Source organism: Prorops nasuta, unplaced genomic scaffold (assembly GCF_024137725.1).
Source record: "Prorops nasuta isolate Cenicafe-Biocafe unplaced genomic scaffold, Cenicafe_Pnas_1.2 PNAS00006, whole genome shotgun sequence".
Classification (NCBI taxonomy): Eukaryota; Metazoa; Arthropoda; class Insecta; order Hymenoptera; family Bethylidae; genus Prorops; species Prorops nasuta.
In genome coordinates, this window is record NW_027116803.1 from 1204005 (window position 1) to 1230545 (window position 26541).

At 32.9% G+C, this 26541-nt stretch overlaps 6 protein-coding genes across 10 annotated transcripts; 3 read left to right on the forward strand and 3 right to left on the reverse strand.

The window, feature by feature from the left end:
- Positions 1–649: 649 nt before the first annotated feature.
- muskelin (muskelin 1) lies at positions 650–6673 on the reverse strand. The gene is made up of 12 exons (XM_066728012.1): positions 6486–6673; positions 6220–6289; positions 5966–6108; positions 5678–5882; positions 5425–5617; positions 5103–5338; positions 4756–5033; positions 4497–4671; positions 4221–4424; positions 3958–4149; positions 3637–3879; positions 650–3539 (listed from the first exon to the last, which is right to left on the reverse strand). The coding sequence occupies exons 1-12, from the start codon at positions 6572–6574 to the stop codon at positions 3315–3317; spliced, it is 2253 nt and encodes a 750-aa protein (XP_066584109.1). The 5' UTR covers positions 6575–6673; the 3' UTR covers positions 650–3314.
- A 418-nt stretch (positions 6674–7091) lies between these two features.
- Positions 7092–8605, forward strand: LOC136774582 (cilia- and flagella-associated protein 300-like). The gene is made up of 6 exons (XM_066728990.1): positions 7092–7189; positions 7285–7366; positions 7444–7513; positions 7603–7775; positions 7877–8049; positions 8115–8605. The coding sequence occupies exons 1-6, from the start codon at positions 7092–7094 to the stop codon at positions 8302–8304; spliced, it is 786 nt and encodes a 261-aa protein (XP_066585087.1). The 3' UTR covers positions 8305–8605.
- Positions 8606–8740: 135 nt separating this feature from the next.
- On the reverse strand, positions 8741–11691 carry LOC136774144 (uncharacterized). Its single transcript, XM_066728259.1, has 8 exons — positions 11478–11691; positions 11221–11405; positions 11036–11156; positions 10428–10956; positions 9924–10367; positions 9613–9829; positions 9343–9515; positions 8741–9268 (listed from the first exon to the last, which is right to left on the reverse strand). The coding sequence occupies exons 1-8, from the start codon at positions 11552–11554 to the stop codon at positions 9170–9172; spliced, it is 1845 nt and encodes a 614-aa protein (XP_066584356.1). The 5' UTR covers positions 11555–11691; the 3' UTR covers positions 8741–9169.
- Positions 11609–26309, reverse strand: LOC136774143 (phospholipid-transporting ATPase IF-like). 5 transcript variants are annotated; one of them, XM_066728253.1, is made up of 21 exons: positions 23580–23723; positions 23292–23506; positions 18292–18396; positions 17968–18222; positions 17673–17825; positions 17265–17560; positions 16973–17187; positions 16522–16808; positions 16255–16434; positions 15999–16146; positions 15764–15906; positions 15443–15682; positions 15229–15371; positions 14966–15125; positions 14575–14883; positions 13894–14080; positions 13669–13814; positions 13494–13597; positions 13182–13419; positions 12984–13091; positions 11609–11748 (listed from the first exon to the last, which is right to left on the reverse strand). In XM_066728253.1, the coding sequence occupies exons 1-20, from the start codon at positions 23635–23637 to the stop codon at positions 13029–13031; spliced, it is 3645 nt and encodes a 1214-aa protein (XP_066584350.1). In that variant the 5' UTR covers positions 23638–23723; the 3' UTR covers positions 11609–11748; positions 12984–13028. The 5 variants fall into 5 exon arrangements, with proteins under 5 accessions (XP_066584350.1, XP_066584352.1, XP_066584351.1 ...); XM_066728255.1 differs by lacking the exons at positions 23292–23506; positions 23580–23723 and adding an exon at positions 25791–26309; XM_066728254.1 differs by lacking the exons at positions 23292–23506; positions 23580–23723 and adding an exon at positions 25039–25241.
- On the forward strand, positions 18700–23114 carry LOC136774425 (2-oxoglutarate dehydrogenase, mitochondrial-like). The gene is made up of 14 exons (XM_066728707.1): positions 18700–18770; positions 18828–19022; positions 19068–19435; positions 19589–19698; positions 19785–20066; positions 20169–20379; positions 20466–20643; positions 20716–20825; positions 20914–21053; positions 21126–21271; positions 21355–21544; positions 21615–21836; positions 22593–22869; positions 23067–23114. Exons 1-14 carry the CDS (start codon positions 18700–18702, stop codon positions 23090–23092), a joined length of 2526 nt encoding a protein of 841 aa, XP_066584804.1. The 3' UTR covers positions 23093–23114.
- Positions 23981–25011, forward strand: LOC136774145 (2-oxoglutarate dehydrogenase complex component E1-like). The gene is made up of 2 exons (XM_066728260.1): positions 23981–24516; positions 24592–25011. The coding sequence occupies exons 1-2, from the start codon at positions 24238–24240 to the stop codon at positions 24790–24792; spliced, it is 480 nt and encodes a 159-aa protein (XP_066584357.1). The 5' UTR covers positions 23981–24237; the 3' UTR covers positions 24793–25011.
- Positions 26310–26541: the final 232 nt, after the last annotated feature.

Genomic DNA, 26541 nt, shown 5'->3' on the forward strand with positions numbered 1-26541 from the left:
GTACAATCATATCGAAACCCATAGCACAACCCGACGGTACCAATTTTAGTCATCTCTTCAGCTACCGAAAAGTTTGAGGATTTTGATCATTAATTTAATTCGCATAAAATGTTTTCATAGTGTTCTCTCTACCGTGTTTCTTACATTATTATGCTTTAATTCTGCAAAATCTGTCGTTTTATATTGTCGAGTCGCATTGATTTGCATGATTTACGCGCAATATTTGATCTTTTCTGTCTACCATACATCATGTATATTTCATGCGAGTTTCAATTATAAAGAGGAGCGGTGTCTTTATACCTCGGCCATAACGAGGCGGAATTACTCAAAAGATGTCAAGTCATATATCATGTATAGACAGAACGACTGCTACACGGCCCTTGTTCAAATGATTGCAGGCATTACTGACCACTCTTTGTCCGACAAAGACTTACTACGAATTTTCTTAATTGGCCCTCTCACTTCTAGATCCAAATGAGCCTTGATCTATTTCTCCATGCTCAATACTGTACCAAGAATTAAACAAATTCATCGTTTACTTTTGGTTTGTACAAAATAATCCTGAAATTATAACTCATTGAAAAACTTATCACATACAATTGTAATGATTGTCTCATGATTAAGCAATAAAATATAATATACATTGCCATTACATTTATTTCCAAATAACATTGTCATACATGCTATTAGAAATGGTGTTTTTTGCGATTATTACAATATAATGGAAGCAACAACGCAACTGTTATTTCTTTGTTTACATATCCATGGATATTCCATAAAATACGAATAACGACTCTGAATAGATAATTATCTTATTTTTAATAATTCCAAGAATAAATGAGGCTTATGATTCCAATTTTGCCATTTTAAAGCTCGTATGCAAGATTAAGAAGTAGTAAGAATTTATATCACTTATGATAAATATGATATTGTTAAATAAACAACCTCTACATAATTTTATCCATCTTAGAGATATGGACAAGTAAAAGTTAAAAGATGGTTAAGTAGAACTACTACAGATAATAAATGCTTTACATACGAGCTTTATAATTATTCATTAAATACTATTAAAGCAAAATACAAAAAATATTTTAACTTCGGTTCTTTGATAGCTCACTACTTGACTAGAACAGTAACCTTCCCTAAACAGTTTTATTTGCAAAGTTACTTCGGCAAAAAATATAACATTAACATATACATAAATGTAATAACTGAGCATACTATGATACATATAAAATTATAGTTGTAAAAAAGATTATAACTTATTTGAATGTAAACAGCAATATTAATCTTGTAATTTTATTCTAGCTTTAAAAATCGCAACAAGTCTCAGAAGACATTTTCTGCAAAAGTTACATTGACAAACATAAAAAACTGCAACTTGCGAAATGCCAAATCTTTAATGCTACCATGCACAAGTATAAAAAATGCTGAGTCACAAAGTGAAATCCACATTTCTGCTAAAACTCATTAAAATTATCATCAACTTATAGAAAGCAATTGATGTCTTACATACTTCTTGGTTTTGCTAAAAATCAACTGCTACAAACACAGGGTAATAATTATTAAGCAGATGCTACATGTTATGCGCTTTCACTGAAGATAATAAATTGCTTTAATAATCTCAAGTGAAATCGTACACTCAACTTACTATTCATTATCAGGTATATATACACATATAGTATAAAAAATCAACCCTCGTTATGGTAAGGGTCAAGTTTATATCTGTATATGTACACGGTTCACCTAAACTTCTATCATACTCAGACTTTTCAGTTACGATTAATTCGTGCATACTGCAGTTAGCGTGCAATTTTTCTTCATACCTCGTATCGCAGTAGATTCTGAGTATGGATGTTGATTGAAAAAATTTTGTTAGTTTCAATTTTTATACAGCTCATTACATTATATACAGAATAATAACGAGAGATCTTTTGACAATTTTATATTGGTCAGAAAGAATTATTCACGAAGCTTTAGTATTACATTGTACTGCGGATATTTAAAACGGTTGAGAAAAGATAGTTTTCCTTTTTGATCAATTTGAAGTCGTTATACAAAAGGAGACGACCATTTATGCTTTGTTAGTTATAACATAATATTATTAATATACATATCACATTAAAAAACTTACAATTATTTAAGATAAATAAGGTTCAATTAATAAACAAATGAATATACATAGATAAATTGATAACATCTTTTTCACGAATATATTTGATCTCTATAATAATATAACAATGTACCTAAGATCAATTTATCATTCCTTAATTTATACAATTTCTTTAAAATCATTATAAACATTTCGACCAATAGTCCTTAAAAATCTTTGTAAAATTTTCAATAATCTAATCGTAAATATGAAATATTTTAGTTATTTACATACACACCCAAATGCTAGTCATGAACAATTATTCGTGAGACACTGTATATCTATGCAAAGAAGGAATTATAAGCGCAATAAAAGATTATTTATTATCAATAATTTGCGTCATTGTAAACTCTAGATGACTTTAATTGACAATGCAATAATGAAATAAATAGCTGTATTTTTGTAATTACTTAATGTCTATAAGAAACATGATGCTATCTTAGGGTCCTGATACCATTAAAAGAAGTAAGACATTAAATCAAAAATTTTAGTTTAACATTTTATTCCCCATTCCTGTCAATCGTGTCTAGGCCTTTAAATTTAATGAGTTCAAAATGGAGAATAAAGAAAACAAAGGACAATAAAAAATTTAAAGATTCTTATTTCTCAGCCTGAATTTGTCGTATATGGAAGATCAGTGCTATAATAAATATCACGTTAACAGTGAAATAAGTGGAAGCACGCTAAAACAGCACTTATCCCAGTGGCACTTGCAATAAAATCGCTTGTTTGTCTTTCAACCTCTACCTCTATCTTTCTTTTTACAAAAGCAACAAAGCTCTACTTCGTTTTTGTCGCGTGATAATTAATAGCTTTTAATTTTCATAAATGCTTAATTAACACTGTCCGAAGATCTTAAATAGAAAACGCGTTTCGATTTGAGAAAAAAAGAATCCTAAAATATAGGCAAATGAATCCATGATAAAATAACTTATAGAAATTAAATTTACTTCACCATTAAAATGGAAAATGTATCAGAAATACGAATATAACTACTCTCAACGTTTATACACTTCGGTTCCTATGTGTATAAAAATACATTTTAATAACAGTTCAATTACGGTGATGTTTAAAGTAATAACAATTGCGTTTATAATGAAACTAGAGACATGAAGAATAATCAAAATTAATATTTCGGGAGAAAAATAAATCAACAGTCCGATCATAATGGAACTAGATCTATGAGATTAGCTCGCGGCTGTGTTAAGGACTCGGGGAAAAACTCGGTTAATTTATCATAGAGCTCAGTTCGCAAAGTATGAGTATTTCGTGTATACTGACCACTCGTACCAACAAAAGTATTCAGCAATATTTGGGATGAATCTGCTGAGTCTTCATCTTGCAGAGAAGTACTCTCCCGAAACAAAGATGATGTGAGCAGCTGAAACTGAGAACAGCATACATATCGGTTACTTAATGTATAATAAACGTAGATTGAGCGTAATAATAAAGTTTACTTCAATATGTACATAAGATATTCATACCTCTTTAGTCTGCTCTTCATCGTTATGATCAATCATTTCTGACACTTCTGTTTGTAAATACTCTAAAGCCGCCATACAATTATTTAATGCAAGCTCTTCAAATCTGTATTTCCGTATTAATAACTTGCATCTCCGTAAAATTTGTTCATGAGATGGCCGACATAATTTCATTTGCCAGAAATCATCCAGTCGCAAATTCGGCAAGCACGAACGGCCTGGATTTCCTCCAAATAAGTAATGTATCTGAAGTCGCAACACTTGTTATTTTAATAAAGATGATAAATTGGAATACGTAATAATAATTTTTTTATTATAACCAACCTTTCTTATATGATCATAAACTAATTGATGAGCGAATCGAGGACAAGGCTCATAGTCTTGCATCTTCCTCCAATACATATCTCCAACATTTTCATTACGGTATATACAGGACCATTTGTCATATCTAATATTGTAAACCCAAAAAGAATTTTGAACATTGTCTTCTCTTTTATCTTTATCTCTACGTAGACCCTAAATGTTAATAATAAAACAAATTACACAATGACTTAATATCTTTTTAATTTTTGCGCTATTAAACCAACCGATAAAACATAGATTTCATCAAGTTCAGGATCGATTGTTGCCCTTTGAGTAAATCCAGCAGCAGGTAAAACATTTGAATCTTTTTGATTTAATTCATTAGGATTTATGTACTCAATTTGATGTGTATCCACCTCATAAGAAAAGAAATCATTTAAATGCTCTTTTCCTCTCTGTCCTGCAAAAACGTATAACTTCCTTGATACCTAAAAGCCAAATCGAGCATGTATATAATATTTGTTATTACATTGATCCATAAATAAAAATATAATTATTACTGGATGAAATAGCATGGAGTGACCAGCCCTAGACTTGATAACCGGCATTTCATAAGTACTAGGTGTTGCAATATCACAAACAAGAAGCTTATTCCAAGTGCCACTTGGCACATGGTAAGAGTAGAGCCCAGAAAAAATAGTTTCAGTAGAAATAGATGCTGTTCCATCATCTAAACTGTAAACGTAAAATATTAAAATTATGATTATAGATAAATGTACTTGCTAAAAATACATGGTGTAAGTTTATTACACATCTTACTTTGATGGAGTTATTGAATAACGACCACCAAAAACATATATTGTCCGCCTTTCCACATCCATACAAATTTGATGATCATAAATTAGCGGTGGACCGCCAACAGCAGCTGTATCATCTGTTATTTGTGTCCATTTCTCTGACTCAATATCATAAACATAAAAGTCACTTTTTACATTTTTTGCTGTCCTATGATTATCCAAAAATCTTCCAAGTGTAAAAAGTTGCTTCCTCACTGGATCAAGACACATTTTATGGCAAGAGCGTGCACTTGGACCCCCCTGTATCATTTATAAATTTTATTATTTTAGTGCATCTATATTCCATCTTTCATAGTTTATAAAACTTACAATTGTTTCTGTGTTTTTACTTAAGAGCGTCCATTTATCTTCGCTAATGTTATAAGACCAGAAATCAGCAAGATCTTGGTTTCCATTCCACCCACCAAAAAGATATAAATTTCCTGCATTAGCATCCAGTATCATTTGATGACCTCCTCTCATACCAGGCTTAGGGCTATTTGTTTGTAACTTAGTCCAGCGTGTTTTGTAACTTTGAGCATTGATATAATCATTTAATAAACCAGCTGTATTCAGAAAAATATGATTCAATATTTAAAAATAGAGTTATCAACATATTTTACGATAATTTGTCTCTAAATATACTACTTACACACAACTGCGTTAGTTATAAAATCTTCGGTTTGCTGGTGATCTCCTTTCTCAACTAATAGCTCATACAATACTGATAATTGAGGATCTTCTAATGGAACACCTGTCACTGACTTAAGAGTATCAACAATTTCATGTTGCTCCAGTTTTCGAAAATGCTTCATGCACAACCTGATTACTTCCTTCTGACGGTACTAAAATGCACATTGATTACAAATCATAAATGTATGCTAATATAATAATTGATTACTTACTGTATTAATCCAACGAATGCTTGGTTTAACAATTTTAGGATCAATTATACCATTGAAATGTACATGCCAAATTGAAAAGTCAAATTGTGGCCCCCATGATAAAAATGGGACTATTTTGATATATTTTACAGGAAAATAGTTAGGACCATTTCCTATCATATGTTTTAATTCAAATGTTTCTGGTTTTGAATCATTTTTTAATCCACTAAAAGTTATAAAAGAAAATATACTTAAACAATATAATTCTACTGAAGAAAATTGTAGTATCACATTTAAACATAAACATACCTTTCTAAGAGCTCCATCATGTTTTCTGGCTCTAAGCCTCCATATAGTCTAAATCTTTTTATGTTACAGACATGAGTATTTTTGTATTTGCCAAATGTTATTGTTTTTACTATTGATGGAAACAATAACTTTAATGTCACATACTAAAATCAAGATGACAATAGCCTTAGTTTATTAAATAATCAAACAATGAAACAAAGATATAAGAACAAGAAACACTTATCAATCTTATAAATTAGGTAATAAGCAATTACCTGAGGTTGATTATTATTTTCGGATGACCATCGTGAAGTTTGGTCCTTTGGTTTATCCACAAGGATATTTCTACAAAAAAATACAAGAATTGTTGATTGAATATTCTCATATTTAATACGTTACGGAGAAATTAGAAACGTTCTATGTAAACAAGTTTTTCTGATACAACCGTTTTAGGTTATAAGACTACAACCTATCATGTCTTGAATCAATAATTAAAGTAAATACATCAAATGAATAAAATTAAATATGCGATAAGACTCACTCAGGTATATAGGAAAATTGGTAGCTTGAATAATTATAAATTCTATATTCTATATTCTTTTGCACTTGATCATCCTCATTGGACGCCATCTTATTATCTTACATCTGTTAAGAGCTACGGCCTATGGCTAGTGGCTAAAGTCGCTAAAGTGACACTGCCGAAGTTCAAACTTCGAATCAGACAGGCACAGCGGACACAGCCGCGCACCGCGCACCTCACAATCGAAGTCGCAGAACAGAACTGGCAAATACTGGCAATTATCCGCAAGCGCATCGCGCAATGCGCAGTTCAGGAAAATTTTAAACAATTCTCATTTTTTGATTTTCAAAAGAACTAAGCGTATTACTATACTTTTACTTTTCTTTTTCTTAAAATTAATGGAAGTAAAAGTTGCGACTTTTCCAAGTAATTAACAATGGTGCGATTGCTCCAAAATAAAAATATAAATTATAAGCCTCTAAATATTTAACCTACTGGTCCCATTAAAAAAAATTTCATCAACAGAAACTGGGCATAGGCTTAGGCGAAAATTGCAATCCTTCTGTAGTATATAATCCTTCATATCCTAATATATGGTTACCATGGAAATAAATATAACAACTAAAAATGGTTGATCTTAATACAAGTTTTACTTTTGTTCCTCTTGAAAATAGAATTTTACCAAGTTTTACAGAAACAGAAACACAAAACTTACTAGAGAAATGGTAAAAGATTATTAAAAAATAGTTTTATTTCATTATTGTTAATTTACTCATAGTCTTTAAAAATATTAAAAATAATAATATGAAACAAAATTTAGGGGTTTAAAAGGAAATATAATAATTCAAGATTTTTCTTTTAATGAGAAATTTCATCCATACGTCGGCTATCAATTTGCAAAAGTAAGTCAAATTTAAAATATATTGTTCTCCTTTGCTATTAGAGCATTTATGAAAATATCTTATTAAAATAAATGTAGGCTTTTTTTCGAGATAAAGCTGTCAGTAAGGAACTATTGACAAAACAAAATAATACGTGGTTAAAGCAAGGTATATTTAAAGCCAAATAAAGTTATTCGAATTATATTGCGATTCTCTTACCTTATTTTATATTAAGAACTGTTATTTATACATTCTAGATATTACAGCAAACAGTGTTGAAATAATTAGATTATCATGCGCGGTATCAAGTATGTCATTTTTCGACAAATTAAAAGACCCTAAAAATAATATTGTTTATGAGTCTGGAGCGATTCGGAAACGATACGAATGTGATATTGACGGTATTATTGTTTCGGATAATTTGAAAGGAGTAAGGATTTAACGCTTTAAATAAATTAAAGCTTTCTTTTCGCAAAAACTAAATTGATTTGTTAATATAATGCATCAATTAAACATTAATAAAATTTCTAGATGCTTCTAGATGAAGAATGTGATGAATATGGATTATACCTTGATTACGAGCGCGAAGAATTCATTTTTCGAATTTTTAAATTATTGGTTATAGGAGGGATGCTATGTCAGTATGAGGATACATTAGAGCCGTATTTAAAACTCACAAAAAGAATTTATAAGGATCTTGTAAGGTCTGTAGCTTTTATTGAAAAATTATTAAAGTCGTTTATAGCATTCCTAAAAATTTCAATTTTAGACCTCAATTGAAGAATGATATGCTGGAAATGGGCACAATAGTTTTAGAAGTTATTGCAAAAGATTATAACATGCAGCCTTACTTTCCTTGTAGCATAGATAATATACAAAATAAAGCATTTTTATTGATCGATGGTAATAGCCATAAAGTTACAACACTTTTGCATCAATCTGGATACTGTCATATGTAGTAAGAAGTTTGCTGATATTGCTTGGTAATTACAGAAATACTTGATTATTAAAATAGCTGTTAACTGTCGTTCAAAATAATATGTCGTAAGCTTTTCAGAAATATTTTAAAAAAGGATATCTCGGTATAATTTTTAAAGAAAATTCAACATTATTAACTGTAAAACAAAAAATATTCCTATTATTTAACTCTTATTCGACCAACATCTTGCTATGACGTATATACGTTTTAGTCGTTTGAACTTGAATAAGTCTTTTATGGCGCGGGAAATTGATTTTTTTATATTTCAACTAACTTTATCCTATTCATTCTAAGCAAAATATATATGCTACATTGTAACAAGAGAAGAACGTCTCGGTTTCCCGCACCATACTCTTACCAATTTTAGCAACTAAATTGTGTAAGGGTTAAGAACTTAATATTTTCAAAACTAGATGTATGATTGGCACACTACTGTGTTTGTACTTTATTTACGATAAACCTAATAAGAAAAGTACATTTAATGTAACTTATTTACATAGAATATAATTTATCACATTTGTTTGTGCATATTATACAGTATACACATGAAATTGAATGCTTCAATTGCAACATACCCCCACTTATTCCCAGTTAAACATTTGCTTAAATATAGCATGCATATATCCTTTGATCCACGTTTGGAAATAATTATTAACAATATTTCAAGACTTATCGGCCTTTTCTTAATCGTACAAACCTTTTAATAAGCTTTAAATTTACTCTACTTACATTTCACTAGAACTGATATCAATGGCACATCTTTAAAAAATTTATCAATAAATAGATGTTTGCTTTGCTATGAATATCTATATGCTATACATTGGCCACTTTTCTATTACTGCTTATTAATCTTTACAGTAACAATATTTTCGCAAATGATACAGAGAATTCTCTACGCACCTTGCTTGAGATCCATATTTATTAATTCTACTAACATCTGAAATCTAATGTAAAAAATAAATATAATGCTGTATGTACGTTTATTATAGATTTTTTTAATTAGCAAAGAAACACTTACCTTAGTACTAAAGTTATCTTTCATAACATCATAAGTAATACTTGCTTCAAATAAGCTATCACCAGGTTTTAATGCTACTTTTAATTGATATATTTCATTTGTTAGCTTTGTTTTTGCGCTAAAATCTCCTCTAAATCCATCTTGATCACCAGATTTATAAAAGTTTAGTAAACCTATTGAAAAAATTATTATTATTTACTAATGTAATGTAAATATTAATACACAATATTTGATCAAACATATATAATTTATTTTGTTTTAGTTATTTACCTTTTGTAGGTATTAGTTTAGAAGACCATAATATTTCACTTAAATGAAGTATTTCACATATATCACGTTGGTCTTTAGTATAATTATTAAGAAACTGTACAAAATATTTCGCGGCAGCTACTACTTTCGGGTCCCTAGTACTTATTTCTTCCCAACTTAGGCAAGCACACCAATGGGGCTCAATGAATGCATCAGAGCATGTTCTTCTTAAAGGAATCTAAAATTATAAATAAATAATGTACTCTCAATAAACATAGAATACACATCATTTACGTATCGCGCTTAGTTAAATTTAATAAACTTCGTTTTACCTTATCAAATAAGCTTATACCCCGCTCATTTAAATTTCCATTTTTAGGACCCTTAAAATTAATAATACTTTCCAATGTTTTATGTACATCAAAGGGTGTTGTTAAACGTTGTGTGTTGAATATGAAATTTGCGTGGGCCTCGGGATAAACTTTTTTAAACCACGGAGGAAAAGTAAATGAAAAGAAAGGCAGTCTCTCTTCTTGCTTTCCTTGTAGTGTATTACGAATTTCTGCAAATCTGTGTCCATGATCACTCATTAAAATTAGTACAGTATTATTTAGATGACCCTTAGCATACAAATCTTTTAGCCAAAAGTACAAATCTGAATCTACTACTCCAATATCATTGTATGAATCATGGGACAACTCCCCATGGAAGCCAAACAAAAATTTTGGTTGGTTCTTATGAACATTAAATATATGTTTAATGTAATTTAGCATTACCTGGGGATAAAGAATAGTAAATTAAACTGGAAAAAACAATTATAGGTGATAAATACTCACCATATGCCTGGGAGTACCACCCATACAAAACTTTTTTGAATATCGAAAGTAAGGAGAAGCTGCTAAATAATATGTTCTCATATAATGATCTGTAGGCTGTTCTTTAAAACCTTTTAAACGATAAGTAAAAGTTCCAATATGATGAACATCCTCCATAAATCCTGTAATGTATCCCTTTTCTTTATAATCATTCCATATCATTGGATATACATTCACATAATGTGCCTTCAGTCCCATTCTTTTACGAGTTTCTGGTAATTCCAGTTCAATTTTTCCTGTTAGAATAGGAATCAATGCTTGTGGAGTACCATCACCTACTATGTTGTATCCCTCTAATATAAGAGTTTGCAACTCTTCTTTCAAATAGGAATATGTTTTTGGCAGTTTACGTATAAATGTATTCCGAGATAAAGAATCAAAACCAAACATTAATACATTTAGCTTTAAAGAATCATTAGAGGTCTTTTTCCAACCATTCTCTATTTTTTTGAAAGGCTCATCTCTTACTCCAGCTAAAATACTTTTCCATCTAAAAAAAATGTCACTATATTTTAATTACTGAAACTTACCAATACTATTTATACAGTTATTAATTCTAAAATACTTACTTATTACGGCTCTGCGATGTACAATAAACTTTTACAAAATCACTTTCTGTTAAAATATAATAATCATCAGACTTTGCTTCCTTTAAGAAATTTACATTATAGTCATCAATTCTGGCTATTTCTGTACAAGCAAATAACATTATTAAGTACTAAAATATTACAATATTCTTAATATAATAAAATACCTCTAAATATGCAGGATATTGGTCCATATTTGTTTTTTGCTTTCTTAGTTATTGTAAGCTTTGATCCTTCAACAGTAACCCAATCTTCAGGTGTACACACTAATGGTGAAACATTGTGTAAAAATTTCATAATTTCAGGATTTAAAACATCTAACTTGGGCAATTTGCAAGCTGCCTCTCCATCTCTGTAATAAGTAACTTAAAAAAGTAATATGAAATGATATTCGATGTTCATAGAAGCAACTGACAATACCTACCCCAAAAAGTCTAGACGCTGCTCTGAATTTTTTATGATTTGAGATATTTCAAAGCTTAAAAATTTAGAATCGAGCATAATAATTGTATGTCCATTAGTAATATAAATTTATAAATTAACTTACAGCTTCTCGATATTAGGAACATCTTCATTAAAATATGGTTCAGATCTAAGTAGGTGTACCACGCAAATGAATAATGCAGCTATAAAAACTGCTACTATGATGCGCTTGAAGTAACGTGATGTATAATTCATGGTTATTTATTATAATCCTAAAATAATTAAATTTAATTTAGTTTGATGCACACATTTCTAAATCCTTAACTAATTCATGACATGACTTAAATATAAAATATAGAGCAACATAAATGTAGCATAATAGTCAGTAGTTGATAAGTCAGAAGACCAAGTATACACATATGTTATATTCTCTATCAATATAATTAGGAACAACAATTTTATTATGAAATCATATCACATGTATTAGTCAAACACCCTAAACTTATATTGTAGAAAAATAACCACTAATCTACCTGATCACATTATTATTGATTTATTTTGTATAATTATTAAATGCCACATGCAATACTCGGTAAAAAATATACACGTTATTACATGGATTGAATATTAAATAAAGTTTTAGATTCGTGTCCGGCACGCAGATGCAGAACACTTGCAAAATGGCGATAACGATAATAAATTATGATTGTAGATAGTTGCATGTTCTGTTTTTCAAATATAGTCATTTGGGTACATGGATTCTATTTTAACCAATCTTTCGAGCTGCATCATCATTTTTGGTGGAACCAGTGGAAAATTAATGCCACTGTTGCCTGAGTTTCACCAAGTAAAAGTCAAAAAGCGCAGGCTAACTCTGAAGGTAATACGTTTTCACGATTCGCGTCTCGCGTGCCGCCACCTAGCAAATCACAGCTCTATGTATATAATACGCAAGCTGCATTCATGCGTCAGTCGAAATAAAGACTTGCGATCATACGTGGCTACATTGATTAAGCTAGCAATTCGAATTACGCTAAATATAATATAATTGTTATTAGTAATAAATCTGTTCTTAATGAACTAAAAAAATTATTAAGATTCGAAATTAAAAAAAAATTAATTGCATGCTAAATATTGTTTAATTTAAATGACCGTTTTAAAATTAACATACAAATAACTCTTCTTCTAAAGTACATGTACAACTAAGACATATATATATATATATATATATACACACTATTGTAGCTGATATTTACTGAAAAAACTTACAGCTTATAGTCACACTAATTAAAATCGGTTATCGCGGTCACATTATCTTTGAAGAAAAGATCAATTAGTCACGTCATTTACAGTTGCTCGAAGTTAATAAAATAGTTAAATACATTTGCGTAATATACCAATACCATTAGAAATAACACAAGTGAGGTCACATTTATACGTAGATAATACCCATTTTTCATGCAGTTTTCATTAAAATTATGAGAGTATTCCTTTTGATATTACTCACATGAGAAAAAGTGGGGGTATTTCAAACATTATTGCTAATATTTGCTTATTCAGTCTTATGAAAGGAAAAACTGCCTCTCCATGAGATGAAATTGCTAAAGCGACGAGTCTAAAAGAATGTCATTATTAGTATAGTTACAATAAAAATTTAGATTACAACTATGCAAATTTGATTAAAATCCTATATATGTAGGTTTACCTGCGGCAATGATTGGTCAGTAGTGTCTATTATAATATTAGTACAACTATTACAATTGTTCGGGTCTATCGGTAATTCCTCATTTTTCCGAAGTACTTTCTCGGGCCTGTATGTATTGCAAATGACCACCAAGAAACCAGGAATGAGACATGCAACTGTTAATACTCCGGTCAACAACCAAAATGTAGGCGACATCAGTAATTTTTGAAATACCCAATATACATTGCCATCATATTTTCTAAAATATATTATAAATTTAATGCTTTTGCTAATTTTTCCAATGAATAAGCTATTTTTTTTATAAATACTTACACGTTTATAAGCGAATAGCAAAACGCAAATGCAAGGAAGACTATTTCAGATAAAATAATGCTTGCAATGAATGCCAATGTCCAATATGAGCTATGTAATAAAATCTGCAAATGAGTAAAAAATATCATTACAAATTAATTATTTTTTCTCTTTTAATTATTATAATTGCACATACCTGTAGATTAGTAACTAAAGTGACTATGTGAAAAATAGTTGTACTATAACTCCAATGGTCAAATGGGGTACTGTCCGATAACTGTACAGGATTCAAATGTATAAAATAATACGACGAAAAATAAATTAAGCAAGTCTGCCAAATGGCTGAAATCATTCAAAATTAGTCAGATAGTTGTAAGAAACGGAGAACGCCAGAGAGTAATGAAATTTTTATCAAAGATACCTGTGATAGTCCATTTGACAAATTCTACGTTAGACAATAAATAATTCTTTCTGTATAATTTATATAAATGTGGATTTTTTAAAAGTTTCGAGGAACTATGATCTTGCTCCAGTAAGCCGAATACCATCACAGGTAAAGATGTAAAAAGTACGTTGAAACACATGAGGAACATCCCGTCGTAGAGCTCCTGCAATGAATCAATTATAAAAAACAAGAACAGTGAAAATATTTACGTCGATAATCTTCTATACGAGAAACTTGAAAAAAAAACAAATGATTCTTGCGATTTTAATTTCGGAACACAAATATTCCTTAGTTTCTGCATATTCTTGTTAATATAGAAAATGTATATTCTCACGATTAAATAAAATGCACAAATCTTGCGTATGTATATATGCATGTGTGATAAATACTTATCCTCCAGTTATTGCCAGATATTCACAAGATTTGTGCACTATATTTCGCGAATGTACATCCTCAATATTCATAACCATATGCAGAAACAGAAAAAAGAATTTGTTTTTCAAAATTAAAGCTCCAATATTATTTATAGTCACTATAGGAAAATAAAATTGTTATTTAAATAGCAGTAAAAAAACTAATTATTGTATAAAGTCTTATGAAATAAAAATTAATTTATGTACAAATAGCAATAAATAAATTTTAAATATCGTGCAGTACCTGGGTAGAAAATCCGCTGTGAATTCCAAACAATAATTGCGGAGTAATAAAAACCAGATTCTTATAAAAAAAATACTGCGTTAATGTGCTAATGCGGATATAGTACCAATGGCCATGTACCAGTAGTACTTTTTTCAGGTACATAAATTTAGCTATTGCAAAATCAGAGCACATTGTTGCCTGCCGACCTTCCTTTCCCATAATACCTATTCCCACGTGCGCCTCTTGTATCATGGACACATCATTTCCTCCATCACCGATGGCAGATGTAGTCGGCCTACTGCGTGCTGTTTTAACCAAGTGCACGATCTGCAGATTAAATATTTCCTATAAAATAATCTCTACAAGGAAACACTGCAAAAAATATCCTATTTTTCAATCCCCAGCTTACCTCACTCTTTTGCAACGGCGTTAGTCTGCAACAAACCACCGACTCGCATGCCATTCCTATAAACTTAAACAATTCCGGATAATTTTTCAGCGTCAGTTTAATACTAATCCCATCAACGATCAATCCATATTGTTTGTAAGGCTCCAATTTTATTTTTCGCCTGCGAAATAGAAACTTTTTCACGATCACGCAATATCAACAGGTCACGAGTCATCATTTCTGAGCGTCAACATAAATATTGTCACGCGTTCACGTGTACTCACTCGAAAGACGTAAGTGTGAGGAAGCATGTTTGTGAAACATTCTGATCCATCAGTCTAAGCACTTCCGTACCGGATTTAAAATGACCGCACAGAAAAGCTATATTTTCCGCTGTTTCAGCTTTGTCACCGGTGAGAACCCAGACCTTCGAAGAAGCCAGTTTAGTAAACATTGTCGAAGAGAAGAAGAAATTTCAAGCGAACTGTTGATAAACACCTTGATTCCAGCAACTCGCAGAGACTCTAGCGTTTCTTGCACGCCCTCCTGAAGTCGATCCTCAACTGCGGTGACACCCAGTAAAGTCAAACCACTTTCCATTTCAGTATAAGCGCGCTCTACGTACATTGCTCTGTCTATTCCTATGATTTGCCGAGCTTCTTCTACCTTATTAATGAGGATATCGAACTCCGGTTGCTTCAGCTTCTTAAATCCAACCACGAGGGTGCGTAAGCCTCTCTGAAAAAAGAAAAATCGTACCAAGGATACAGTAATTTTTCCAAGAATCTTGCATCAGTTTTTCTTCAGGAATAAGTTTACCATGGAGAAGTCTCGAACGTGATTGATGGCTTCCTCGATTTTACCTTCGTCGACCAATGGGAAAACAGCGGTATCGGCGCCCTTGCAGTACAGCCAAATATCGTTCGCTGCGTCCCTCACGATCACGGACATTCTCTTCCTCTCTAATGAATGAAATAACAAAGACACGAGATTACCGATGAACTACAGCTGATCAAAAGAATTCAAAACAAACGCATAATCAATTCTCCCATACCCGAGCTGAATTCGAGTATGCCGAGTTTCTCGAAAGTGAGGATGCTATCTTTAATTTTAACTTCCATTCTATCGCTACTCGACTTTTTAAACACTATCCCACATCTCGCACTGGCCTCCACCAACGCTTTCTCATCGGCTGACGCTGCCTGCGATAAAATTTAATCACAAGACGCTGCATATCCGCTTTCATGCGGTATTATCGCTATTGACGATCGATAAGAAAAACAACATTACGCTTCTCAAAATAGGTTTACCTGGTATTCCGGTAAATCGGGATGCATCAGTAATGTACTATTAATTTTCGTGATTTTTTTCAACTTAAAACTTTTTCGATATTCTGAACGCCTCGCTATTATGCTAGCTCTGTGACTGGGAGGTGCGATTTGGACCACGTGACAAATCGAAATGCTTATCATAAAATGCCAGATTTCTGACTGTAAAATAATAAATAATCGATTGATATGTACGCGTAGTGTGCAAGGCATTTTGGTAAATAAAATTGAGTATATAGATAATCATACCCTCCAGGTAGCCAGTTTCACAGCCTCGGTATCATCTCCATTGGGAGGTAGCTGATAAAGAAATCCATCGCAGTCTTTTTCCATGTACGTATAGCCGTCAATGGAACAACGTTTGAATACCATATGATTCTCTGTCAAGGTGCCAGTTTTATCAGTAAACAGATATTCCACTTGGCCAAGCTCCTCGTTCAAGTCCGAAGTATTGCTTATTGCTGTTTGATTGCTGACCTCGTCGTACATTTCGAGGTCCCAGACAAAGAAGAAAGAGCCAAGAAATTTTTGCAGCTCTGAAGCAAAAAATTGGCTGTGTTAGATTGTGTTACAATTATTCTCGAATATCATTGTTGTCTAGGATATATTATTTTTATTTACTACAATAAAGGGAACAAAGACCGAGCTTTGGGACTGCTTATTGCTGAAGACAGAGTTTAGACTGTGGGATATATCTTACCAATTGAGACGTAGAGAGATATGGGTACTATGTAATTGTACAGTATAGTGAAGCTTAATATGTCAGTCAGCAGGTCAGGCACTCCTGGGTCATCGCTTGGTCCTAAATAAACGTCCCAAGCCTGATTCGCCTCTATCGTCACTTTTAATACAGTCGAGACAAAGACCTCGATCAATAACAAACAAATGTACAGTAGAAGATACTTGTTAATTGACCTGAGAAAGAAAGATATTCAAGTTTAATGTAATCGATCAAATAAAGAATAATGTCTACTGAGAAATCTGAGATATACTTTTCAGCTGTTGAAAATTTATTAGTCGTTACTTTGGAGTTGAGAGAAAGCTTTGTGTCTTGGCCAGTAAAAACTGCACAGCCAATTATAAACTCGGTGTCTTTCAGTCTTGCACCACGTAATAGAATATTATCGATATTCAAATATCCACTGCTTATCTCGGAATCATTTTCAATTTCCAGTTTTCCATGAAAAGTGTACAAGTCTGCTAGGGGATTCTGACCAGTTATCGTGGCTTCTATGGATACTATTTCCGATAAAGTCATTGATGATACCAGTTTTGGCACATGTAATGTCTGTAATATACGTGTGATCGATAGTTAGATTAATAATTACTTGAAATCTAAAAGATCATTAGAGTACTATGCGATAAAGTGATAAAGACAGAGCATCGTTAGTTTTTATTACTTTCAAGTTGGTTTCTCCGTCGAGATTAGACGTCGTGACGTAACAAAAGCCATTTTCTTCCTTGCTGTAGAGCAGCACGAGATCGCAGGGGATATCTTCGTCTCTATTCACTTTTACCAAATCTCCAACAACGATCTCTTGGCAGTGTATATCCTAGATAAAAATAATATAATCTTTGCTTTAATAGGAAGAAATCTTTTTTTAAAGTTATTAATTAAATAGTTTGCCTAAAGCAGCTTGGAGTTATCAGATAAGAGGTACTAATAAGAGTAGAAAAGTGAATAGAATTAAGAACCTGCGTGCATTTGTTCCGGATAACCGTAACTAATCTTTTATTGACTCTCTGATCGACTCTGTGTCTCAGATAATCTTCGTAGCCTTGCTTGCAGGCTGTCACCAATATGACAAATAGCAAAGGTAGTGAGCTAGTCAAAGGTGAGATAGGCGATTTTATCAGCATTGCTACCAGGGCAGTGATAAGAAAGTAAAAGTTTGCTATCCTCCTGAATTGCTCGAATAAATTTTTTGGTATAAAATTCCATATGGTATACTGCAATATATTTACATGAGAAAAAGAAAGCTAAACGAATTTAATAGATTTCAACTGTTGAATACTTACTTTGCTGGAAATGACGCGATTGTTTGGGAAAAATTTATGTTGCACATCATTGTCAGTATTTACTTTGATAATCCTATGCTCGGAATATACAGAGGTTGTGCTACCCTAAAATAAAATATCAATTTTATTGGCTAGAATAGAATTTGCATTTAAGAATGATCAATTTCAAAACTTTAGTTCACTGATTCTTGAAAAATAAAAATTACGAGAAGGTTATTCCTTGTAAGAACTTGCTTTCACTGATTCGTCTAGCCAAGGAACAATATAAGCATTCCAAAATAATGAAAACTTTGACTGAAAGCTCTTCTTTATTTCGCGAAAAAAATTCACAGTTTGTAAAAAATAGTAAGAAAAGTTAAATTGACGTATGATATTTCGTAGGTTATTAAATAAATCATCTCTTTGAAAATGTTCCATCTTTCTAATGTTTGTTTTTTGTTTTCAACAAAAAAACGCATATCTGTAAATGGTGGCATTTTGTAAGTGAGAACAGCTGTCATCTCGCAAGCTATTATTTAAAGCATTATTACCACAAGTAAAGAGAAAAATAAGTGTCTAATAATTGCTTCAAATTTTGACAAGCGTTCAAGGTTACAAAGACGATCCACGTGGGGCAATAGAGAAAGGCTGAGACCTACAAAAAAATCGAGTAGAAATCGAGGAAAATTTATTTTAGATTTGACTAAAATTAAAATTTTCTCGTGGCGTAAGCTAGCTACATTATTTTCTAAGTGATAGTTATGTCGTTCTGTAAATGGGAAAATGTTCTTGAAAAGGCAAATTTTCATCTCGAGCGTTTATCAGCGATCAAATTCATGCGAAGGAGCATACAAACGATCCAAAAGTATTCATAGATGCACGCAAGAGACTCTTTTAGCAAAAAATATTGTACGACTTAAGCATAACGATAGTGGTAATGGTAGAAAAAAGAGTGATGATAGTTTCCTCAGTGGCACAAATGCCAATTATTTGGAGGAGTTGTACAGGCTCTGGCTGCAGGATCCTAAATCTATCAGCGAATCCTGGAACGAGTACTTTAAATTGGTTCAACAGGACGAACAAGCAAAAGTCACAGAATCATCTAAAATAATAACTCCTGCATCTTTCGAAATTCCAGCCAATTTAAAACCATTAGAACCTATAGGTAATTGAAAACATTTATAATAAATAAAGTAATTATTTCTTTAATATAGTTATATTTTTTTGTTTTTGGATCATTATAAATTGATATAATCTGTAACCTTCGTACTCTCTCGTTATACCTTATAATATTGATGGTACGATTGAATCTATTTAGGATTACATCGTGCTAAAGAAAGTAAGAGAAATATGTCAGGCAGTGAATTGCAGGGGGATCAATTTATTAAGGGGACTTTAGATTTGAATTCTACTATTCGGGCTTATCAAGTAATATTCGTTTATTTAATTTAAGCTTTAGGATGATATAAATATTAATTAACATAATAAACAATTTTTAATTTTTTTATTCGAAGACTCGAGGTCATTTAATTGCGGACGTCGACCCCTTGGGAATTCAAAACCCTGAATCATCCAAGCTGCAAGGAACCGCAAACTTACCACCAGCAATTGTTGTCAGAGGACACTTAAAGGGTCTGACGGAAGCTGATATGAATAAAGAATTTCCTCTCGGTTCTTCCACTAGGATCGGTGGTGATAAGACTCACCTTCCCCTTCGAGAAATCATCACGCGATTAAATAAAATCTATTGTGGTCATTTAGGACTCGAATACACTTACATTAACGATCTCCACGTGGTAAAAATTTGACACGTTCTAAATTGTCTAATATTTTAATTTCTCAATCACACAGTGTACTATATTTTAAATTTCTAATATTTTCTATTTAATCATCAATAGCTAGATTGGTTGAGAGAAAAATTTGAGGTCCCAGGTGCTTGGGAGCTGCAGCCAGATCACAGGAAAGCAGTTTGGAAGGACATCATGAGGGCCGTGACCTTCGAAAGTTTCTTGGCAAAAAAATATGGATCCGAGAAACGGTTCGGCTTGGAAGGATGCGAATCGTTTATAGCATCCACCGTTCAAGTATTGGAAACTTCAGCCGAGAAGGGTACACGAGGAATCATTATACAGGAATTATTGCTGATTAGCAAAGTAGTTTAATTTTAAATTATAATTCTTAAATAATAAATTCAGGAGTAGAAAGCGTCGTAATGGGTATGGCTCATCGAGGTAGATTGAGTACTTTGGTGAACGTGTGCTCGAAACCCATGCACCAATTATTCATCCAATTCAATCCAATACCATTGGAAGGCTTTGGTTCCGGTGACGTGAAATATCACCTTGGCACGTTTACGCAAAAATTACTAGAAAGGTTCTATTTTCGTCAAACTTTATCCATACACGAAGTAAATGCTGAATGAAAGAAAGAAATTTTCTATCTCAGGAGCAAGAAAGTGATATCTTTGGCTATAGCGGCTAACCCTTCGCATTTGGAAGCTGTTTCACCTTGCATAAACGGACGTGTTCGAGCAGAACAAGTAGCTAAGAATGACAGTGCACGTAAAGCTCCAATAATCATTCTTGTGAAATTTTATTCCAATTAAATTGTGCCAGATTAATTAAATGGAATAATTATTTCTAGATGGTGTAAAGTCCCTGCCTATCTTGGTACACGGTGATGCAGCTTTCGCTGGCCAAGGCATCGTTTTTGAAACCATGCACCAAACTAATTTGCCGGAATATACGACTGGTGGTGTCATACACATCGTCATCAATAATCAAGTAAAATAAATTTATATATACAGTTTTCTGTACAGTAAATCCAATAATCGTGAGAAATGTGGACAATTTTAGGTTGGATTTACCACCGATCCAAGATATTCTCGATCGAGTGCACATTGCACCGATGTTGCACGTGTCGTAAATGCCCCTATATTTCATATGCATGGGGATGATCCAGATTTAGTGGCGTATTGTAGCCAAGTGGCTGCTGAATACAGGTATAGGACAGTGTGAAAAATTCCATATATCTTCCCATACGAGCTATCGAGAGAAATGTATAAGCAAGCCATTCTAAAATCAGGTCTCTATTTCATAACGACGTTGTATTGGATGTTGTCGGCTACCGGAGAAACGGACACAACGAAATGGACGAGCCTATGCTGACCCAACCACTCATGTACAAACGAATAAAGGCTCTTCCCAATGTTCTAACTATTTACACCGATAAATTACTCAAGGATGGAATAATCACGGAAGCTTTCGCGAAAGAAGTAGCCTTACCCGAATCTCAAAGTTTTGCAATATTCAAAACAATTAATATAACCTCGCTATATATTTTAGGAAGTTAGCAAATTTTTAAACTACTGCGAAACCGAATTCCAAATGTCTCAGACGATCAGTTCCATGCAGATCAGCGATTGGTTCGACATACCTTGGTCAGAATTCTTTTCCAGTCAGAGTCCTAATAACAAAATTCCACCCACGGGTTTGGAGATAGAGGAGATCAAATTAATGTGTGACAAATTAGTGAAACCGCCTGAAAAAATTGCAACTCATCCACAGGTACACTAACCAGCAATAATGTCGTTTTTAAGTTTGCACTTTTGCTCGTTTGGCCGTATTTCCCCTTCGATCTCTCAGGTCAAAAACAAATATTCTGTGATTGGTGGTAATAAGCGCAGGTAGAAAGGGACTCGAGCTTGGAGGACGGAGGTTTCCGCTTGACTAAAAATCAGGGATGATGGCCAGACAGCTGCTAGAATAGGGACCGTGCACACCAATATACAACGATTTGAAGTGAGAATGTGTAACTGTATACTATACGAAAAAAAATGTCAAAAATTGTGATATTCACCGATAGACAGCGCTGGTGGTATGCATGTGTAATGCTTCACGTTCTCGTCTCACTTTGATTGTGTTGGTATGCACGGACCATTATAATGTGTCTAATTTCTTTCCCCCACTATTCTCCCAATCCCTATATAATACAAAAGGAGCGAGAATCTTAAAGTGGAGAAGAAAAATTAAAGCCATTATTCTGGCAACACTGCATGGAAATGACGCGACGTCGAGTAAGCTAAACTAAACCACTTAGGAAAGTCTTTACTGCTGGTTAATGTACCACAGTTCAACGTGAATATTTCAGATAAGGCTTAGACAATAATTTTAAAGCATAATTTTTGCGTTTCACTGTACACAGTACAATTATTCACTCTTATCAGAGGATTCGCGATAAACATCCTTGCATTATATTTCCGGAGAACACGAATGCATTAATCGAACGTAAAATGAATATAGAAAAAGCTTATATTTTTGTAGATTCTCAGAGTAATGTCGAAGAGAGAAACTTTAGCGAAGAACAATGAAGTGGACTGGGCAATGGGCGAGTCTCTGGCATACTTGAGCCTCTTAAAACGCGGTCATCACATACGTTTATCGGGACAGGACGTTGAACGAGGAACGTTTTCTCATCGCATGCACATTGTGCACGATCAGAACATCGACTTGACTTGGAAAAACGTACTAAATGACGTTTTTCCTAAACAAGCCCTTTATACCGTCTCCAATTCACCGTTATCGGAATATGGCGTTTGTGGTAAGTACACGAAACAGGATGAAAAGTCGATGACTTAACATAGAGCACGCATGGTTATCACGACGAGATCGTTATGTCAGGTTTCGAGTTGGGTTACTCGAGCTACGACCATAATACTTTAACGATTTGGGAAGCGCAGTTTGGAGACTTTGCGAATACGTGTCAGGTAATTGTGGATTGGAATATTCAATTTTCAGGGAGAGAGAGAGAGAGAGAGAGATAAATGGGACCGAGTAAAAAATGCAATTTTGATGGAATCACAGGTGATACTGGATTCCTTCTTGTGTTCCGGAGAAACCAAGTGGGGGAGGCAAGTTGGCTTGGTGCTGTTTCTTCCGCACGGGATGGAAGGACAAGGTCCGGAACACTCTTCCGCAAGATTAGAAAGATTCCTGCAGTCCTGCGACGACGACTGCTCTTACCTGGCGAATACTGGGCTTGACCCTCTCAAGGGCGAAGTTGACATGACTAGGCAGCTTTATGACATCAATTGGATCGTCTGCAACGTGACTACTCCGGCCAATCTTTTCCATGTGCTTCGACGGCAACTCTTGATGCCTTTTAGGAAGCCCCTGGTCAGTGGCCTGCTGGCGCAGACGTTGAATTTGATAAGTTATCGAAATTGTCGCTACTGTTACTGCAAATTGAAACGATTGGCTACATAGCACGAATATCGTTTAATATAATTACTCTTGTATGGATTTTGTTACTTTTTCGCAATAATTTTATTGGCAAGAGCACCAACTTCCTCACCCACGTGCAGTTCATTAGTCTCTTCAGGTTTCCGGGAAAGACTTATACTTGTTTCAATGACAGCAAAAATACGACGAATATCACCTGGTCGAATCGAACGATGCATTTGATTTTCAACTCTGCAAATTCCATTCGGGAAACAATATACGCGTCGGAAAACGATAACGATTAACAGTTCCTCGTGACGTGGTAAAGTGGACAAACAGCGATAATAATATTATTATTTAGAATGACCAGTGCAAAGTTCTGTCGAGGTGTTTTGCGTAATGTTAATTAGCGAAGAGACTAACGATTCTTTATTAATAATCTATAATTATACTCGGTAAATAATTATAATTCTTATTTGCTATTGCAAGATATACCGAGGGCAACGTATGCTCGTTAACAGAAGCTTTGCTATTTTTTTATATCCATCTTTTTATACTAAATTTATAGTTCAGTGTCTGGCGATTAGATTAGCAATTTTTGCATGGGATTTTTACGCCGTTTCGGAGCCTTTGTCAAAATGATAGTCTTTCGAGTGCAGATTGCCATTTTTTCGGAGAACAAATTTTGTAAAAATGAGAATATACTCAGAGATTTAAGTGGATTACGATTTCTTCGAAATAGATAATCATGTCACCAAAGTCCCTCCTTCGACACCCGAGCGTTCGATCCAACTTCGATGAAATGGGCCCTAATACTACTTTTAAGGAGCTAATTCCGGACACCGTTAAAAACCTAAAAGAAGTAAAGAAGATAATATTGTGCTCGGGAAAAGTTTTTTATGAACTGTTAACTTTGAGGGAAGAGAAGAAACTGACGGAACAAATTGCCATTTTACGATTAGAACAGATATGCCCATTCCCATATTCCCTTGTCGCGCAGGAAATTGCCAAGTATCCAAAATCTAAGGTACGACACCTCCAAGTGTCGCGATAAAAAATTCGAGATGCGTTATACGAGTGTTCCTTTATTTTTTTCTTTCAGATTACGTGGATGCAGGAAGAACACAAAAATCAAGGTGCTTTTTACTACGTGAGAGAGAGAATAGCGAATGCTTTAGGGATTAAAATTGAGGAAGTTAAATATGCTGGCAGACAATGTTCAGCTTCTCCAGCTACAGGAAGCAAAGTTATTTACCAGAATGAACACAAAACCATGATGGAGGATGCTATGAAATTGAGTTAAATTCATTTACACGTATAGTTATAAATATAGGAAGCGAATAGTTAATTAAAAACTTAATATAATATATAACTCGTTGATAATTGTAAATTAACGACTCAACGTCAATCGGATTACTTATTTATTTATTGAAATGCCGATGTGTGATAGTTTCTCATTGAATTGTGAAAAATTGGAGATTTGTCAAATTTACGTGCTGCAAAATAAAAATCAAACTGTTCCTAACACGAAAATGATCATTTCACTTACCAAGAGATTAAAATATTCCGCGGTTTCTTTCGATGCGCGATGTACCAACTTTTGCTTTACGAAATTCCACATATGGGTGCAAGACGAAAATAACTTTATGGACTATTTTTATGATGGAAGTAAACAGAAAAAGCGGGCGCACTATGTCGCTGCGATGTAATAAAACTAAACACAGAACGTTTCTTGTACCGCAAGGTGCTAACAGACATATATTTCGCGAGTATCTTTGTGTTAGAAATTAATTTTAACACCTTGTATAAAGTAATCATTGTTTGAGGAAGTGACATAATATTTAGCAGAAGAAAATATTTTAGTAGAGTAATAAAAATTATTTAATCATCCGTTTGTCTATTCCATTATCATTTTCTAATTAAAAAAATGTTAACATTTAATAGTCAAATCAAAATTACTTCTTAGAATTATTTTATACAAACAGAAAAGGTATCGGTTCGTTCTCTTTATATGTATTCAAGTGACTTTCTGGCAATTGATAAAATTTGCTAACGAGTTGACATGTGAAAGCTCAACGAATTTCAAAGGAACGTTCTTATCTAGATCTTGGAAATGAAAAAAGATTCTGGTAATCCAAGTATCCGCTCTTGATAAAAGTTATATTTTTAACCACAAGAAAAGTATTAATTTGAGTCAGATTTAAAGCCAGTTGTAAATAGTATTTTTATTACAATATATTCAGCACGTTGAAGTAATTGTTTTATTATCTTGCTATAAAAACGGTTTAATAGCGCTCTTACCATTATTTATTCACACTTTTGTGTATCGAAAGATGCTAAACAAAGCTCGAAGTAGTTTTTTCCTTGGGATCTGCTTATCAATTTTTTTTGTCCGTCTTCCTTATTATTTTTGACGTTGCCATATGATAGCACTCACTTCGTCATTACATTTTACATCAACTGTCACGTTATCAAAATAATTCATAGCTTTACATTAATAATATTTCTTACACTTTAACTGAGACGATGAGCAATTTATAATTAATTCGAAAGTACAAGTATGTAAAAAAGGTAGAACCAAAATTTATTTTATTAAGAGGAAGCTTTAGAAATTCGTTTAATTAAAAGAAAATTCTAATTGACAATTATTGGCACGAGATTTAATTGTTATATACGTTTATGATCTAAAGTTCGTAGAATTATTTGCAAAACTGAGGTAGTAGTTTCAGTCGCACCGTGTGCACTAATAAGCTTCAATCTATGAACTGTCAGGTACAAATTGATAAAAGGTACTGATATTGGCAACCAAGATATTCTGTTCCGTGGATACGGATAAGAAACTTTTAACATAAGCCATCGACACACCTACAGTATACTCATAAAACCCAATACATAAATTAAATGATTGATCTGTAATTAAAATTAGATTATTTAAATTTAGCACAATAAATTCGCGCATCGTATGAAATATTTAAAATGTTTACAAATAATATTTATTCAAGATTTCTGATGCATTGATTTATAATAATGATTCTAAAAATTCATTTCTATT